At 42.1% G+C, this 12,767-nt stretch overlaps 1 protein-coding gene across 1 annotated transcript in view; it reads left to right on the top strand.

The window, feature by feature from the left end:
• Positions 1-12,767, top strand: part of smg6 (SMG6 nonsense mediated mRNA decay factor) — a 45,104-nt gene that overhangs the window by 25,654 nt on the left and 6,683 nt on the right. Inside the window, 5 exon segments of the mRNA XM_046330495.1 lie at positions 3,155-3,314; positions 3,620-3,839; positions 4,357-4,536; positions 4,954-5,097; positions 11,839-11,983. Coding sequence (XP_046186451.1) covers positions 3,155-3,314; positions 3,620-3,839; positions 4,357-4,536; positions 4,954-5,097; positions 11,839-11,983 — 849 coding nt within the window.

The following is a 12,767-nucleotide window of genomic DNA, read 5'->3' as shown; positions in this document are numbered from 1 at the left end:
CTCATTACTAACCTGTACCCCTGTATATAGTCTCATTACTAACCTGTACCCCTGTATATAGTCTCATTACTAACCTGTACCCCTGTATATAGTCTCATTACTAACCTGTACCCCCACACATTGACTTGGTACAGGTACCCCCTGTATATAGCCTCATTACTAACCTGTACCCCCTGTATATAGTCTCATTACTAACCTGTACCCCCACACATTGACTTGGTACCTGTACCCCTGTATATAGTCTCATTACTAACCTGTACCCCTGTATATAGTCTCATTACTAACCTGTACCCCTGTATATAGCCTCATTACTAACCTGTACCCCTGTATATAGCCTCATTACTAACCTGTACCCCTGTATATAGCCTCATTACTAACCTGTACCCCTGTATATAGTCTCATTACTAACCTGTACCCCTGTATATAGTCTCATTACTAACCTGTACCCCTGTATATAGTCTCATTACTAACCTGTACCCCTGTATATAGCCTCATTACTAACCTGTACCCCTGTATATAGTCTCATTACTAACCTGTACCCCTGTATATAGTCTCATTACTAACCTGTACCCTGTATATAGTCTCATTACCAACCTGTACCCTGTATATAGTCTCATTACTAACCTGTACCCCTGTATATAGCCTCATTACTAACCTGTACCCCTGTATATAGTCTCATTACTAACCTGTACCCCTGTATATAGCCTCATTACTAACCTGTACCCCTGTATATAGTCTCATTACTAACCTGTACCCCTGTATATAGCCTCATTACTAACCTGTACCCCTGTATATAGCCTCATTACTAACCTGTACCCCTGTATATAGTCTCATTACTAACCTGTACCCCTGTATATAGTCTCATTACTAACCTGTACCCTGTATATAGTCTCATTACTAACCTGTACCCCTGTATATAGTCTCATTACTAACCTGTACCCCTGTATATAGCCTCATTACTAACCTGTACCCCTGTATATAGTCTCATTACTAACCTGTACCCCTGTATATAGTCTCATTACTAACCTGTACCCCTGTATATAGTCTCATTACTAACCTGTACCCCTGTATATAGTCTCATTACTAACCTGTACCCCTGTATATAGTCTCATTACTAACCTGTACCCCTGTATATAGTCTCATTACTAACCTGTACCCCTGTATATAGTCTCATTACTAACCTGTACCCCTGTATATAGTCTCATTACTAACCTGTACCCCTGTATATAGTCTCATTACTAACCTGTACCCCTGTATATAGTCTCATTACTAACCTGTACCCCTGTATATAGTCTCATTACTAACCTGTACCCCTGTATATAGTCTCATTACTAACCTGTACCCCTGTATATAGTCTCATTACTAACCTGTACCCCTGTATATAGTCTCATTACTAACCTGTACCCCTGTATATAGTCTCATTACTAACCTGTACCCCTGTTTACAGCCTCATTATTGTTATTTTATTGTTACTTATTTTATTATTTATTTTTTAAACTTTAGTTTATTCAGGAATGTTGTTGTTAACTCTATTTTCTTAACTGCGTTGTCGGTTAGTAAGTATTTCACGGTTAAGGTGTAAACGGTTGTGTTGGCCGACAAATAATACCATTTGAATACCATTTGAAAGGCGGATAATCTCTAGGAACCAGGGTTGTCTGGCCCAACGGGGAGCCACCAAAATCAACAGTGGACCCTCTCCACGGTGGCCTGAATCAGATCCATAGAGCAGGGTCCGAGGCCACTGATAGGCCATCCGCTCCCAACGGAGCGCTCAGATCCCTTTATTGAGAAGGGCAGACTGCAATGCGGGTTTTCTTGCGATTCTTTACATGTACAGGACCAGTCATAAGTTCGGACACCAACTCATTCCAGGGTGTTTCTTCACTCGGTACTATTTTCTACATTGTAGAGTAATAGTGACGACATCAACACTATGAAATAACACACATGGACTCATGTAGTAAACCAAAAATGTTTGAACCAAATTTAAATATATTTGAGAATCTTCAAAGTAGCCACCCTTTGCCTTGATGACCGCTTTGCACACTCTTGGCATTCTCTCAACCAGCTTCAAGAGGTAGTCACCTGGAATGCATTTCAATTAACAGGTATGACTTGTTAAAAAAGTTTATTTGTGGAATTTCTTTCCTTAATATGTTTTAGCCAATCAGTTGTGTTGTGACAAGGTAGGGGTGGTATACAGAAGATATCCCTATTTGGTAAAAGTTCATGTCCATATTATGGCAAGAACAGCTCAAATAAGCACAGAGAAACAACAGTCCAACACCCTGAGGACTGGGATGTTTTATCGATCCAACACCCTGAGGACTGGGATGTTTTATTGATTCAACACCCTGAGGACTGGGATGTTTTATTGATTCAACACCCTGAGGACTGGGATGTTTTATCGATTCAACACCCTGAGGACTGGGATGTTTTATCGATCCAACACCCTGATGACTGGGATGTTTTCGTATCCAACACCCCGAGGACTGGGATGTTTTATCGATCCAACGCCCTGATGACTGGGATGTTTTCGTATCCAACACCCCGAGGACTGGGATGTTTTATCGATCCAACACCCCGAGGACTGGGATGTTTTATCGATCCAACACCCCGAGGACTGGGATGTTTTACCGATTCCAACACCCCGAGGACTGGGATGTTTTACCGATTCCAACGCCCCGAGGACTGGGATGTTTTACCGATTCCAACGCCCCGAGGACTGGGATGTTTTATCGATCCAACACCCCGAGGACTGGGATGTTTTATCGATCCAACACCCGAGGACTGTGTCTGAACGTGGTGAAGGAACGGTGCGTTCTGATGCCCGGCCCATACTAGGATTGGGGACCTTGGCAACCGGTAACTTGCCACCCCCCCCCCCCCATTGACCGAGCCACTTGAGAGCACTGTTGCCACAGTAAATATTTGGGGGTGGAGAGCTCCGAGCCAAACAATCTTGTTGGCAAAACTGGCTCATCACAAATTTATCCGCCTGTCCCTCTCAGGAATCCTGAGAAGAGGCACTGTTTTATTCAGAAGCACCGTGCTAGGAGTAGCCTCCTTGTTAGCCTCTTGATCGAAGTAGATCGGCACTCATTTGCTAATTCTTTATTAAGCACTCACTCGCTAAATCTCAATCACTCAGAGCCCATCCCAGCGGAGGAGAGAGAAGAGGGGCAGGAGGGGATGGTGAGAGTTTCTGCCTTTCCATTGGACCTGAGGGAGCTGCTGCCTAGCGTCAAGGTCTGGTCTGATTGGATGCTTGGACACCCCAACCAATGGAATCCACCACCTTGCCGTATAGAGTAAGTACACACACACACACACACACACACACACACACACACACACACACACACACACACACACACACACACACACACACACACACACACACACACACACACACACACACGATGAGCTCTTTTTTTCCCTGTTTGTTGACTGGGTGGGTGGAATTGGCACTCAATTTCAAACGTAATAGACTTTTAATTTAAAAGATTCTGAGGCACACACACACTGACACACACACACACACTCTGACACACACACACACACTGACACACACACCCTGACTGGCACACACACTCTGCTCTCTCTCCCCATGTAGCTGTAGTCTTGATGTGTGGCGTAGCCTGGCAGACCTGTGTAATGCGTTGGCGCGTGTCGACCACGGCGAGGCGCCACTGTACAAGGCAGACGGGGACGGAGGCGAGGGGGATGAGGAGCTCCGCCTGCTGCTATTGGAGGAGGACAGGCTACTGGCCGGCTTCGTCCCGCTGCTCGCTGCCCCACAGGAACCCTGCTACGTAGACTGCACCGGGGATACAGTGAGTTTATCCACCATACACACACACACAATCACAAAACCGTATCAGTAGACCAATATTCTCCCCCCCCTTTCTCCCTCTCCCCCTTTTCTCCCTCTCCCCACCTTTCTCCCCCTTTTCTCCCTCTCCCCCTTTCTCCCTCTCCCCACCTTTCTCCCCCCTTTCTCCCTCTCCCCCTTTTTCTCCCTCTCCCCACCTTTCTCCCCCTTTTCTCCCTCTCCCCCCTTTCTCCCTCTCTCCTCCTTTTCTCCCTCTCTCCCCTTTTCTCCCTCTCTCCCCCTTTTCTCCCTCTCCCCCTTTTCTCCCTCTCCCCCTTTTCTCCCTCACCCCTTCTCTCCCCTCTCACCCCTTCTCTCCCTCTCCCCCTTCTCTCCCTCTCCCCCTCTTCTCTCCCTCTCCCCCCTTCTCTCCCTCTCCTCCCCTTCTCTCCCTCTCCCCCCTTCTCTCCCTCTCCTCCCCTTCTCTCCCTCTCTACCCCCCTTCTCTCCCTCTCCTCCCCTTCTCTCCCTCTCTCTAGGCAATAGCTGCTGACTGTAAAAGGGTAACAGTATTGAAGTATTTCCTGGAGGCTCTGTGTGGACAGGAAGAACCTCTCCTGGCTTTTAAAGGAGGGAAGTACGTCTCCATGGCAACCTCTCCCCAACCCGGTCGCCCCGGCGACGCACGCAGCAGACAGGACTCGCAGACAGAGAGAGAGGTGTGTCCGTTAAACAGCTGATTCAACCGCGTTTTAATGCTGAACCTCACAACATTGATTTCCATGTAAATGGTCAGTTATCATATAGCAACTAGTCACCTTCATGAAGACCTTGGTTAGCTAAGTCGTGTGTGTGTGTGTGTGTGTGTGTGTGTGTGTGTGTGTGTGTGTGTGTGTGTGTGTGTGTGTGTGTGTGTGTGTGTGTGTGTGTGTGTGTGTGTGTGTGTGTGTGTGTGTGTGTGTGTGTGTGTGTGTGTGTGTGTGTGTGTGTGTGTGTGTGTGTGTGTGTGATTGTGAGTGCGATTGTTTGTGTGTGTGTGTGTGTGATTGTTTGTGTGTGTGATTGTGTGATTGTTTGTGTGTGTGATTGTGTCTCAGTTTTGTAACACGTCCTTCTCTTCCGTTGCTGTGTCGCAGAGTGATGACGTCATCGTGGAGGCGGAGTCGTCTGTGTCGGACGGTGATGATGGCAGTGAGGACGACATCCGAGAGCTCCGGGCCAGACGCAGCGCCCTCACCAACAAACTGGCTGAGCAGCAGAGACGCAGGGACAAGATACAGGTAATACACACTATATATACACTACACTATATACACACTATATACACACTACACTATATACACACTATATATACACTATATACACACTACACTATATACACACTATATACAAACTATATACACACTACACTATATACACACTATATATACACTATATACACACTACACTATATACACACTACACTATATACACACTATATACACTACACTATATACACACTATATACACACTATATACACACTATATACACACTACACTATATATACACTACACTATATACACACTATATATACACTACACTATATACACACTACACTATATACACACTACACTATATACACACACTATATACACACTACACTATATACACACACTATATACACACTACACTATATACACACTATATATACACTACACTATATACACACTATATACACACTACACTATATACACACTATATACACACTACACTATATACACACTATATACACACTATATATACACTATATATACACTACACTATATACACACTACATACACACTATATACACACTATATACACACTACACTACATACACACTACACTATATACACACACTATATACACACTATATATACACTACACTATATACACACTATATACACACTACACTATATACACACTATATACACACTACACTATATATACACTACACTATATATACACTACACTATATATACACTACACTATATACACACTATATACACACTATATACACACTATATACACACTATATACACACTACTATATACACACTATATACACACTATATATACACTATATATACACTACACTATATACACACTATATACACACTATATATACACTACACTATATACACACTATATACACACTATATACACTATATATACACTACACTATATACACACTATATACACACTATATATACACTATATATACACTACACTATATACACACTACATACACACTATATACACACTATATACACACTATATATACACTATATATACACTACACTATATACACACTATATACACACTATATACACACTATATATACACTACACTATATACACACTATATACACACTATATACACACTATATACACACTATATATACACTACACTATATACACACTATATACACACTATATATACACTATATATACACACTATATACACACTATATACACACTATATACACACTATATATACACTATATATACACTACACTATATACACACTACACTATATACACACTATATACACTACACTACATACACACTACACTATATACACACACTATATACACACTACACTATATACACACTACACTATATACACACTACACTATAGACACACTACACTATATACACTATATACACACTACACTACATACACACTACACTATACACACTACACTATATACACACTACACTATATACACACTACACTATATACACACTATATACACACTACACTATATACACACTATATACACACTACACTATATACACACTACACTATATACACACACTATATACACACTACACTATATATACACTATATACACACACTATATACACACACTATATACACACACTATATACACACTACACTATATACACACACTATATACACACTACACTATATACACACACTACACTATATACACACACTATACACACACTATATACACACTACACTATATACACACACTATATACACACTATATACACACACTATACACACACTATATACACACTACACTATATACACACACTATATACACACAGGGACTAGATACAGGTAACACACACTATATACACACTACACTAGAAACACTATACACACACTACACTGTATACACACACTATATACACACTACACTATATACAAACTATATACACACTACACTATATACACACTACACTATATACACACTACACTATATACACACTACACTATATACACACTATATACAAACTATATACACACTACACTATATACACACTATATACACACTACACTATATACACACTACACTATATACACACTATATACACACTACACTAGAAACACTATACACACACGACACTATATACACACACTATATACACACTACACTATATACACACTATACACACACTACACTATATACACACTATACACACACTACACTATATACACACTATATACACACAACACTATATATACACACTATATACACACACTATATACACACTACACAAGAAACACAATACACACTGTATACACACAGGACTAGATACAGGTAACACACACTATATACACACACTATATACACACTACACTATATACACACTACACTATATACACACTATACACACACTATAAACACACAGGGACTAGATACAGGTAACACACACTATATACACACACTATATACACACTACACTATATACACACTATACACACACTATATACACACTATACACACACAGGGACTAGATACAGGTAACACACACTATATACATTGACTCTGTACCGTAACACCCTGTATATAGCCTCCACATTGACTCTGTACCGGTACCCCCTGTATATAGCCTCCACATTGACTCTGTACCGGTACCCGCTGTATATAGCCTCCACATTGACTCTGTACCGGTACCCCCTGTATATAGCCTCCACATTGACTCTGTACCGGTACCCCCTGTATATAGCCTCCACATTGACTCTGTACCGGTACCCGCTGTATATAGCCTCCACATTGACTCTGTACTGTAACACCCTGTATATAGCCTCCACATTGACTCTGTACTGTAATACCCTGTATATAGCCTCCACATTGACTCTGTACCGGTACCCCCTATATATAGCCTCCACATTGACTCTGTACCGGTACCCCCTATATATAGCCTCCATATTGACTCTGTACCGGTACCCCCTATATATAGCCTCCACATTGACTCTGTACCGGTACCCCCTATATATAGCCTCCACATTGACTCTGTACCGTAACACCCTGTATATAGCCTCCACATTGACTCTGTACCGTAACACCCTGTATATAGCCTCCACATTGACTCTGTACCGGTACCCCCTATATATAGCCTCCACATTGACTCTGTACCGTAACACCCTGTATATAGCCTCCACATTGACTCTGTACCGTAACACCCTGTATATAGCCTCCACATTGACTCTGTACTGTAATACCCTGTATATAGCCTCCACATTGACTCTGTACCGGTACCCCCTATATATAGCCTCCACATTGACTCTGTACCGGTACCCCCTATATATAGCCTCCATATTGACTCTGTACTGGTACCCCCTGTATATAGCCTTCACATTGACTCTGTACCGTAATACCCTGTATATAGTCTCCACATTGACTTTGTACCGTAATACCCTGTATATAGCCTCCACATTGACTCTGTACCGTAATACCCTGTATATAGCCTCCACATTGACTCTGTACCGTAATACCCTGTATATAGCCTCCACATTGACTCTGTACCGTAATACCCTGTATATAGCCTCCACATTGACTCTGTACCGTAATACCCTGTATATAGCCTCCACATTGACTCTGTACCGTAATACCCTGTATATAGCCCCCACAGAGACTCTGTACCGGTACCCCCCTGTATATAGCCTCCACATTGACTCTGTACCAGTACCCCCTGTATATAGCCTCCACATTGACTCTGTACCAGTACCCCCTGTATATAGCCTCCACATTGACTCTGTACCGGTACCCCCTGTATATAGCCTCCACATTGACTCTGTACCGGTACCCCCTGTATATAGCCTCCACACTGACTCTGTACCGTAATACCCTGTATATAGCCTCCACATTGACTCTGTACCGGTACCCCCTGTATATAGTCTCCACATTGACTCTGTACCGTAATACCCTGTATATAGCCTCCACATTGACTCTGTACCGTAATACCCTGTATATAGCCTCCACATTGACTCTGTACCGTAATACCCTGTATATAGTCTCCACATTGACTTTGTACCGTAATACCCTGTATATAGCCTCCACATTGACTCTGTACCGTAATACCCTGTATATAGCCTCCACATTGACTCTGTACCGTAATACCCTGTATATAGCCTCCACATTGACTCTGTACCGTAATACCCTGTATATAGCCTCCACATTGACTCTGTACCGTAATACCCTGTATATAGCCTCCACATTGACTCTGTACCGTAATACCCTGTATATAGCCTCCACATTGACTCTGTACCCCGTAATACCCTGTATATAGCCTCCACATTGACTCTGTACCGTAATACCCTGTATATAGCCTACACATTGACTCTGTACCGTAATACCCTGTATATAGCCTACACATTGACTCTGTACCGTAATACCCTGTATATAGCCTCCACATTGACTCTGTACCGTAATACCCTGTATATAGCCTCCACATTGACTCTGTACCGTAATACCCTGTATATAGCCTCCACATTGACTCTGTACCGTAATACCCTGTATATAGCCTCCACATTGACTCTGTACCGTAATACCCTGTATATAGCCTCCACATTGACTCTGTACCGTAATACCCTGTATATAGCCTCCACATTGACTCTGTACCGTAATACCCTGTATATAGCCTCCACATTGACTCTGTACCGTAATACCCTGTATATAGCCTCCACATTGACTCTGTACCGTAATACCCTGTATATAGCCTCCACATTGACTCTGTACCGTAATACCCTGTATATAGCCTCCACATTGACTCTGTACCGTAATACCCTGTGTATAGCCTCCACATTGACTCTGTACCGTAATACCCTGTATATAGCCTCCACATTGACTCTGTACCGTAATACCCTGTATATAGCCTCCACATTGACTCTGTACCGTAATACCCTGTATATAGCCTCCACATTGACTCTGTACCGTAATACCCTGTATATAGTCTCCACATTGACTCTGTACCGTAATACTCTGTATATAGCCTCCACATTGACTCTGTACCGTAACACCCTGTATATAGCCTCCACATTGTCTCTGTACCGTAATACCCTGTATATAGCCTCCACATTGACTCTGTACCGTAACACCCTGTATATAGCCTCCACATTGACTCTGTACCGTAATACCCTGTATATAGTCTCACTATTGTTATTTCACTGCTGTTCTTTAATTACTTGTTACTTTTATTTCTTATTCTGTTTTACATTTTTTAACTGTTGTTGTTGGTTTGGGGCTCGTAAGTAAGCATTTCACTGTAAGGTCTACTACACCTGTTGTATTCAGCATTTCACTGTGAGGTCTTCTACACCTGTTGTATTCAGCATTTCACTGTAAGGTCTACTACACCTGTTGTATTCAGCATTTCACTGTGAGGTCTACTACACCTGTTGTATTCAGCATTTCACTGTGAGGTCTACTACACCTGTTGTATTCAGCATTTCACTGTAAGGTCTACTACACCTGTTGTATTCAGCATTTCACTGTAAGGTCTACTACACCTGTTGTATTCATCATTTCACTCTAAGTTCTACTACACCTGTTGTATTCAGCATTTCACTGTAAGGTCTACTACACCTGTTGTATTCAGCATTTCACTGTAAGGTCTACTACACCTGTTGTATTCAGCATTTCACTGTAAGGTCTACTACACCTGTTGTATTCACCATTTCACTGTAAGGTCTACTACACCTGTTGTATTCAGCATTTCACTGTAAGGTCTACTACACCTGTTGTATTCAGCATTTCACTGCAAGGTCTACTACACCTGTTGTATTCAGCATTTCACTGTGAGTTCTACTACACCTGTTGTATTCAGCATTTCACTGTGAGGTCTACTACACCTGTTGTATTCAGCATTTCACTGTAAGGTCTACTACACCTGTTGTATTCAGCATTTCACTGTGAGGTCTACTACACCTGTTGTATTCAGCATTTCACTGTGAGGTCTACTACACCTGTTGTATTCAGCATTTCACTGTGAGGTCTACTACACCTGTTGTATTCAGCATTTCACTGTGAGGTCTACTACACCTGTTGTATTCAGCATTTCACTGTAAGGTCTACTACACCTGTTGTATTCATCATTTCACTGTAAGGTCTACTACACCTGTTGTATTCAGCATTTCACTGTAAGGTCTACTACACCTGTTGTATTCAGCATTTCACTGTGAGGTCTACTACACCTGTTGTATTCAGCATTTCACTGTAAGGTCTACTACACCTGTTGTATTCAGCATTTCACTGTAAGGTCTACTACACCTGTTGTATTCAGCATTTCACTGTGAGGTCTACTACACCTGTTGTATTCAGCATTTCACTGTGAGGTCTACTACACCTGTTGTATTCAGCATTTCACTGTGAGGTCTACTACACCTGTTGTATTCAGCATTTCACTGTAAGGTCTACTACACCTGTTGTATTCAGCATTTCACTGTAAGGTCTACTACACCTGTTGTATTCAGCATTTCACTCTAAGGTCTACTACACCTGTTGTATTCAGCATTTCACTCTAAGGTCTACTACACCTGTTGTATTCAGCATTTCACTGTAAGGTCTACTACACCTGTTGTATTCAGCATTTCACTGTAAGGTCTACTACACCTGTTGTATTCAGCATTTCACTGTAAGGTCTACTACACCTGTTGTATTCGGGCGCACGTGACAAATAAACTTTGATTTGATTTTGATTTGTAACGCGTGCGTGTGCGTGTGTGTGTGTGTTCCCTCCGTCCAGGCGGTGTTACAGACGTGTGGTCAGTTGGAGTTGGAGGTCCGTCCTCTTTTCCTGGTCCCCGACACCAACGGTTTCATCGACCACCTCACCGGCCTCAAGACGCTGCTTCAGTCTGGGACCTACATTGTGGTGGTGCCCCTCATAGGTAACTACCACACACTAACAAACATACAGTGAATTCATCGACCACCTCACCGGCCTCAAGACGCTGCTTCAGTCTGGGACCTACATTGTGGTGGTGCCCCTCATCGGTAACTACCACACACTAACAAACATACAGTGAATTCATCGACCACCTCACCGGCCTCAAGACGCTGCTTCAGTCTGGGACCTACATTGTGGTGGTGCCCCTCATCGGTAACTACCACACAGTGAATTCAAAACACTTCAGCGACTTAAGAAAGTATTCACACCCCTTGACTTTGATTAAATGTAGATTTGTTTTTTGTGTCGCTGACCTACACACAATACACCAATAATGTCACGGTGGGATTCTGTTTGTAGAAATGTTTACAAAATTAATTAAAAGTGAAAAGTTGAGTCAATATATATTCAACCCCTTTTGTTAGGGCAAGTCTAAATAAGTTAACGTGTTTAAAGTCACATAATAATTATAAATCACTATTATTGCACTCTCAGTGTCCAAAAATAGTGGTTAGCTGTTGAACGACACATATAATTATCTGTAAGGTCTCTCAGTCGAGCAGTGAATTTCAAACACAGATTCAACCACAAAGAGCAGGGAGGTTTTCCAATGCCTCGCAAAGAAGGGCACCTATTGGTGAAATTAGGTAAACGTTTTAAAAAGCAGACATTGAATATCCCTTTGAACATGGTGAAGTTATTAATTTCACTTTGGATGGTGTATCAATAAACCCAGATCACTACAAAGATACAGGCGTCCTTCCTAACTCAGTTGCCGGAGAGGA

The sequence above is a fragment of the Oncorhynchus gorbuscha genome, linkage group LG02 (genome assembly GCF_021184085.1).
Source record: "Oncorhynchus gorbuscha isolate QuinsamMale2020 ecotype Even-year linkage group LG02, OgorEven_v1.0, whole genome shotgun sequence".
NCBI classification, from domain to species: Eukaryota; Metazoa; Chordata; class Actinopteri; order Salmoniformes; family Salmonidae; genus Oncorhynchus; species Oncorhynchus gorbuscha.
This window is presented reverse-complemented; position numbering and strand designations above follow the sequence as displayed.